Below are 7,858 nucleotides of genomic sequence, written 5' to 3' on the forward strand. Positions count from 1 at the left end.
GCAGTCACCTTCTGTAGGCAGAGTTCAGAGCCTCGAGTGTCCGTAAGCAAAGCAGTTTGATAGAAGCTCACCTTCCTTCTAGCAAGAGGCAGCCACTTACTCCACAAAACAAACTGTCGTGATACTCTGAACAAAGTCACAGTAACAGGAAAAAACAAAAAGAAAGCAAGCTACATTCTAAGGAAGATTGATTCAAGCCAAGCATCGCCTTTTATTCCAATCAGAGAGATTCTAGCGGTGGAGGAACAGCCAGGCCACCCATCAGGCTGTGTCCCTCATGGCAAGACAGACATTTGCTATCCACAGCATGCGTGGGTAACAAGCAGAAAACAATTTCAGGCCCCTCCATCACTGGACAGAACTTCAGGCAGAGCTTTTGTGCCCGCCAACGGTCACCCGTTACTCTGCAGGTACCTATCCAGGAACTGGGAGTAGCAGTCTAGAGAACAGAAGTAGCAGATGATGGGTGCTTCCGTACCTCCCATGTTATCCACCAGGACCACGGTGTGAGCTACGTGATGGAGATTCATGGTCACCGTGATCTGAATGAAGCTGCTCAGACAGGCACTTCCGCACTGGCATGTTTTAGCCACTTCCAGATCTTCGCAAAGGTGAGAAGGAAGGAGATTACAACCATAAGGGATTCTGTTGAATAAGAGGAGCAAGTGTGAATTCGCTACAAAATTAACCAATGTCGCTCAAACACAGCGACACGCCATATGTGCCACTTGGAAAAAAACCCCTTTCTGACATCACAGACAAGGCAAATCTGAAATTCTGCCACTTGCTGGCTAGGAATTAAACATCACTTTCCAAGATAGTCACTGTGAACATGCAATCATGTTACTGAGCCCCAAGCACCAAGGACGTGAACTCCAGAAGACCCTGCAACAAGAACCAGGGAGTTCACACAAATCATAATCGTGTCACAGTGATAGAGAGTTAGAGAATTAAAAAGAAGATGAAGAATAATGGGACAACCGGTCACATATCTGCTCTTCCCTCACATTAACCAGGAAGATCACCATTATTTCATCCTGGCCTGACAAAGAACCCACAATTTACTCCTCACTCTCTACCATGAAGAAGCAGTAGTAGTGTAAAAACACCTATCCAGAGGAGACGGGAGATAAAATGAGTCTTTTTTACTGTAGTGCTAAGTTGCAGGCAACAAATTAAGGTTCTCTTGATATATCGCTCTTTCCATCCCTCATGCCAATAGTGACATCCAGAGACAGGAACAAGAATGGCTGCTTTTTAAATTCGCAGCAGAGCGGCACTGTGTGTGGGGTACGGAATAAATAATTTCCCTGAAGTACTTTGTGGAGTTAACTTCAACGCGTGGGTATCGACAGTGCCCAGCTGTCGCTTGAGACTCGCGGAACAGGCCTCACTGACTCACATCCTGGCTGCGCCTACCTATTCACAATTCTTTCTACATACCATCGTTCACATAGCTACCACTCCTGGGGGGTTTTTTCACCACCTGCATTTCAGGACATCCTTTTTTCCCGCTCAGAACAAGTACAATCACAACTCTGTTGCTTGCCCAGAATGCCAGTATGAAGATAGATTTCCAAACATGTTGCTTCTGCATCTTCCCTCCTCCTGTTTTCTTCCTAAGATTTTTACAGCCCATCATCACTCCTGTGTCTCATTCTTTGTTAATTCTCACCTCCAGTGAATGTCAGACAGAATACCTGTCCCACTTATTGGACTTTTTTTTTTTTTTTTCCATTTAAGAAAAACAGGACCACTCTGACCAATGCTGTCTCCTAATAATCACAGACCCGTGGGCATGGGGACTGTTTCCATGTCCCTTGTCCCAGTGACACTCCTGGAGCAGAAAGCCTTTTCGGTACTGTGTCATGCCATTTTCTCAAAGCCTGCTGCTGAGGGGCCAGGGGCTGGGTTAACTACATAACTGAGCTCCAAAATCTGACCAGTGGTGAGCAATTATATTCTCTAGAAAAAAACCAAACAAACAAACAAGCAAAAAAAAACCAAACCATGCCTTAATAATATCTAAAGCACAGCAATTTATATAGAGTTGGGAAAGGAGACACGTGGAGTTTAATTACCCTAACGACATCAGCAAGGTCAGAAGTGGATAAGATTTGAAGCAGAACATTTGGTTGCTCAGCTTATTTCCAGGGTGTGCCCTGCGTGCCTGTGGACACCTTTAGCACAGACTTTGGAGCAATTAACCCAGGTTTATGGGGTGCGCCCCACCCTGAAGGCAGGAATGGGCACATGAGGAACATTCAAATCTGTCTCTCATCCCCTTTCTGTACCCCTGACTGACTCTTTTCCATCTCCCTGCTCCATTTCCACCCAGAACAGGGTGGGAGTAGCAGCAGCTGGTAGCGGAAGGATCGCAGGCAGTGGCACGCAGGCAGAGCTATGGAAGGGGTGTGGGGGAAGGGGAGAAAACTGATAATAAAGAGCAGCCTGGCAAGGAAGATGTTTACTTGGTGAAATAATAATTTTTAAATTTCCTCAGAACTGGGCTTCTCCACCTAAGACAGAACACCCTCACTCCAACACGAAAGGAAATTACCAGCTCAAGGAAAAACTAAGGTGGGGAGAAGCCTGCAGCAGGTAACACCAGCTCCAGCGTGACATTTGCCCTCTGAGAAGCCACTCACGGTATTTTCTAATGTTACTCAGCTTGTGTAGGGTCTCATCTGAAGCAGAGGCAGATCGATTTGTGTATTTTGCCTGTACACTGATCTCACATGGGAAAGGACAGTGACAAGCTAATGGGTATTACACACAGTTTTAGTGTACTTTCATGTGAGCACAAGGGCAACCATGTTTGAAAGCAACTTCCAAACTAGAGCTCAACAAAGAATATGATCTGTGCCACAAAATCCACTGGAATCTAAGCTCCTCGATACAAAACGCCAGAAGTGGTTCAGGGTTGTAGAGGTGATTCTCTTTTCCCATGGTTGGACAGGAATATTCTGTTATCCCCATTTTGTGGATAAAAACATTTCAATCTCTAGCCTTCTCTAAATGCTTCCCAAGTCATCAATTTACTATAGGAACCCATGTTATCCTGTATAACACAGGGATGATTTTACAAGTGGAATTGAAAGCAACTCTAATCTTATGATTTTTAATAGGTGAAGAGCAAATGCCACTGACAGGAAAAAAAACCCACAAGTCAGGAAAGTTTAGACTCGACAGGTTTGAAATGGAGTAGGTGCAACGTGTACCCATCACGCTACTCTTACCTGTAATTTATGGTTGCTCTTGCAGCACACTCTAACAAAGTCAGTGGTATTTTCAGCTGTACGTTGGGAACAAGCGGATGAGGCTGTTCGAAAGGATTCCCAAAGAGATCCAAGTTTTCAAGACAGAGTTTCCTGAAATCACTGGGTAAGAACGGAAGCTTGTTCCGCGCTGCTGACAGAAAGCGTAGATGATCTAACTGGCCAATCTTGAATGGCAACCTAATCAACTCATTGTCATCGAGCTTTAAATTAACGAGTTCTCGCAGCTGGCAAAACTGAATTGGAAGTGCCTTAATTTTGTTTTGGCTGAGGTCCAAGAACTGCAGAGATTTCTGAAGGGTGGAGTTGCACAGAGCCACACTGAATGACTCCAGGTGATTGTCGTGCAAATTAAGCTCCTGAAGACAGACCAGGTCACCAATAGTAGCTGGCAGCTGCTTGATATGATTATGACTTAGGTCCAGTTTTCGGAGTTTCTTCAAACAAAGCACCCGCATGTCGACTCGAGCAAGTTTGCAGTATGAGGCTTGGAGGTGTTCGAGGGAGTACGGAAAGTTTTTGGTGAGAGGATAGTCCCTTTTTGAAGTGATGATCATTTTTGTCTTCGGTTTTTCAACTTCTGAGGTCTTTGCTGGTACCAAAGCTGAGAGCGGGAGAGCTCCTATGTCGGTCCCTTGGTGAGCCAGTCTCACAGCTGAAAGGAAATTCTTTAAATTGCTGACATTTGCCTACAGAAAAACACAAACGGGGAATTAAAAGTTCATTATTCTTGTGCTCATTTGTACCAACACTTTCTGAACTATTTTGTACATGTATCAGGAGATACTAAGTCAGCAGGGCAATGAAATGGGAAAGGAAAACAGCTCTGGCCTATTAGGCTGACATGCTGTTTACAGTATTTCAGAACAAATGGCACGGGATTTGAATGAGAAGTTATGACCTCTGAATAATCTAGATCAAACAAACTGCGCTGCATTACTCAGAAAAGGAACAAAGCACTGATTTCACAGCTGAAAATAAAGAAAACGAGCCTGATACACTGTGATCTTCCTAACCTGCAACACGATAAAGGGACAGTTTATAAAAACACACACGGGGAAATCAGAGATCTAAAACTTGAGGCCATTTCTGAAAGTTGTGAGGAAGGAGCAGGATGGAAGCTGAGGTTAAATTTAACATAAAGGAAGGTGAAAAGCTTCAAGGCAGGTTAAGTAAGTGCTTCTTGTCACACACAGCTCTGGTTGCACCCACATCAAACAAGAGGATAACTATTAACAGTCTGTCCGCAAACAACTGACGAATTTTGCTTTGGGTGGGATAAAATATAATGTCAGTAAGGCCAGAGTCTCAGTAGAGTACTAGATTTTAAGTAAAGGTCAAGAAAGCTGCAATACATCTGTTGCATTGATACAATTAAGTTTTATGTATAACAGGGTGACCAAATGTTTCTCTGCTAAATTTCCCAGGAAGACTCTACTCAAGCTGACGTGCTGCTGACGGACACTAGGCTACAAAGTGAATTACAAAATACAAAAGCATGATGCATCCATACAAGCAAAATTCATCTCTCATTGCAGGAAAGAGCAAACTTGGAGTTTTGGCACGGCTCTGAGAGCTGAGAGGCTTGCGCTCTGTTCCCAGCTGTAACTTGCCCAAGCCTAGTGACACCAATTGTGCACCTGAAAGACAATTTTGCTCCTACATTTATCTGTTTATAACAAATTCTGGAGTGTCCCGAACCAGCTGACATAACATGCTCTAAGCACCTACCACAACAGAGCAATGATCTCAGAAGACTTCTGGATGCTGATGTGATATAACTAAAGACCGTAAACGTCAAACATATTGACCTCATCAGTAACCTAAAACAATCGTTCTCCTTAAGCATCCCATGCACATCTATTCTTTCAATTCCTGATGCGATACCCTCCAGACACGGGGAAGTTGCACGCCAGACATCTTTGTATCCAAGACCACCGACATTCATTATCTCAGCCAGTCTAACTAAAACATTACGGGACTCCCTGTAACTTCGGACAGATTTGTCATGTTTCTGAAATGAAACTAAATTTGGAAGTAAGGAGAAAAAGTCCTCCAGATCTGTAAAGACCAAGTAAAACACATAACTATACATTAGAATTGACTTACAGGCAATATTTCTTTGATCTCAAAGCATGAGACGCAACAGATACCTGTTTCTTTGTAGCCAAAAGCTCTAGGTTGTTAAGAACAAGTTTACAGGCTGTTCAGGTGACATCAAAATAAGAGTACTTTGCGTTCTGGATCCTTGAGAAAAATTTCCTCCACAATACCTTCGCAAAGGCAATGTATTATCTGTGAACCTTGTTGCCGAGAAACCTTGAGAAAAAGACTATGCCACATCTAAGAAAAAAAAGCAAAGAATTAGCTGTAAGCGCTCAGGACACAGTTTTCTGCCCCAAGTCTGAAGTCTCAACCACAGAAAAGATGTTGGGAAAAGAGGTTAATCTGTGATGCCTTACAAGTCCCTCCTTTCAGAACTAAATGAACGATGACAAGGCAATCAGAGATTACATGGATTTCAGACCTTGCGTGCAATGCAGCAGGCCCAGGCTTGCTGAAGGAAAAAAAAACAAACCAAACCACAGTGACTTTATTATTTTTGCTCCAGGGTCGAATGCTCCAGACTGATGTTTCTCAACTTAATTTCTGATGTGGCTGAATGCTGCACATCACATTGTCTGGCAGAGGACAAAGTGTGGGATTTTGCACACAATCTGTATAGTCATACCTGGAAATCTCTTTTCTGCAAAGCTTTTGTCCATCTGTGAGAGTTAAGAGCCTTTCTGTAATTAAATTATGAAAGACTAGCAGAAACACTACAGAAAAGTTATCAAACGTCTTAAATTTGGTTTCCGGATTTGAAGCATTTAAGAGGAAAAGACAGTATTGCTGGATTTGGAAGAATTTAGTGGATTTGTTCCTGGAGACAGTATTTGTTCCTTGACAGTATGGGGGCGAGCCATATGCTAAAAATGGGGAGTGAGGATCTAGCCTCCTTGGAGCAACTCTGGTCATTATTCTAACTCCTGTTTTCTTGGATTCAGTTGAGACTTTCTTTTCAGTCTAACAGTGTTGTAGACTATCTTATACAGAAAACAACAGATGTAGTTCTTAACTAAATGACTACCCACACTGAAAGAATGTCTGTCGCACCATTTCCTTACCGGCCCTATAAGCGGTCTAAATCAGATCCTGTAGCATGAAGACACAGACCTTTGCTCTCTAATTTTATACTACTAGTAGATCCTCTTACAACACATCTGCTTTTGTACCTTCGATCTGAGATAAAAATTGTTGACTTCTCACACTGTAGCAGAAATGCTGAGAATACAGTATACAGAACAGAGAGTTATTCTGGATCTAACGCAACATGCCTGAGTTTTCTTTTTTTTTGCAAGATACATAGCACACTTGCTTCACACAAGAAAAACTTAATTTAATAGCACTCTGTCACATTCTGCAAAATTGAGGGCTACCACAACTATATTCAGCCTTATATTCAGTTCTCGGTCTTATTCCCAATAAAATAAGTGCTTTTCCTTTCTTGCTGGGTCACACTTGTTTTCTTTTCAGGAAGGTCACTGTCCCGAGTACAGATTCATTCACCGTGTTTCTCAGGCAGACCTCGCAGTCTGCCCCGAGCTTCACTCCGCTCTGGCAAGACTGTTGTCAGCGCCTGTTGCACCTGGAGTTTAAACACACCCTGTGCATTTCTCCTTAGAGATATTCTGCTTCTGAAGGAGCACGCTTCACCACTCACCACTACATCAACGAAATTATTAAAGGATCTTCTTCAGGCCAAAGAATCGTAATTGCAAAAGAAAGTCAAAGTGATTTTCCAAACAAAAAAAAATTTATTTGCTTTTATTTACACATTCTAACTCTAAGGCTTTAGAAAAGCTGTCCTGCGTTCCTCTTCTACAAGGCTACAAAAGATTACTGGAACAGACACAGGAAAAGAAACTCAGAAAAATAAAAACTTAAGATGAGATTTTTTGTTTTTGGTGAGTGTAGCATTATTAAAAACCCTTTACAGCTTTTAAATATCCTATGAGCTGTAAATAAATGCATTGGTGAGTCCTCCTATCAGCTAAGCATTAAGGTGAGATGGTGCCTGTACCACTGACCCACACCATTTCTCTCCAGCTTTGAACACCACAGCAGGGACACTGCTTGTCCACTAACATAAGATCATTCGCGATTTTTTTTTTTTCATTAGAAAAACTGCAAGGAGTAACTACTTCATAGAGTTTACAGCAAAAGAGCAAGATATTGTATCAGAAAGACGAAAAAGATTATCTCTAAACAAGAGCCAAAGAACAACATGAGAAATGGACTTTTCTGACTCCAGAGGGAGCAAAAGGAGGGAGAACCCAGGAAAGAAGCCAGGCTCAGCCTTCTTACTACAAAACGAGCGCGCTCTCTTCTGTTTCCCTTTTTGCTGCGGGGACACACAAAGCCAAGCTCCTTCCTCCACACCTCCTGTGCCGAAGCGGTGGCAGGTCAGAGCCCGTGAAGACCAGACCGAGTGGCTTCGGGGCGTCTGTCGGCCAGGCCCCCCGCAGCCAGCCTGGGGT

General features: G+C 43.1%; 1 protein-coding gene across 1 annotated transcript; it reads right to left on the reverse strand.

Annotated features, from left to right (window-relative positions):
- Positions 1-392: 392 nt before the first annotated feature.
- Positions 393-3,967, reverse strand: LRR1 (leucine rich repeat protein 1; the record flags this gene model as incomplete). The annotated part of the gene is made up of 2 exons (XM_010079237.1): positions 393-645; positions 3,240-3,967. Coding segments are annotated over 2 exons (981 nt in total), but the record flags the coding sequence as incomplete, so codon positions are not given.
- Between the last annotated feature and the right edge of the window lie 3,891 nt (positions 3,968-7,858).

Source organism: Pterocles gutturalis, unplaced genomic scaffold (assembly GCF_000699245.1).
Source record: "Pterocles gutturalis isolate BGI_N339 unplaced genomic scaffold, ASM69924v1 scaffold45698, whole genome shotgun sequence".
In the NCBI taxonomy this organism is placed as follows: domain Eukaryota; kingdom Metazoa; phylum Chordata; class Aves; order Pterocliformes; family Pteroclidae; genus Pterocles; species Pterocles gutturalis.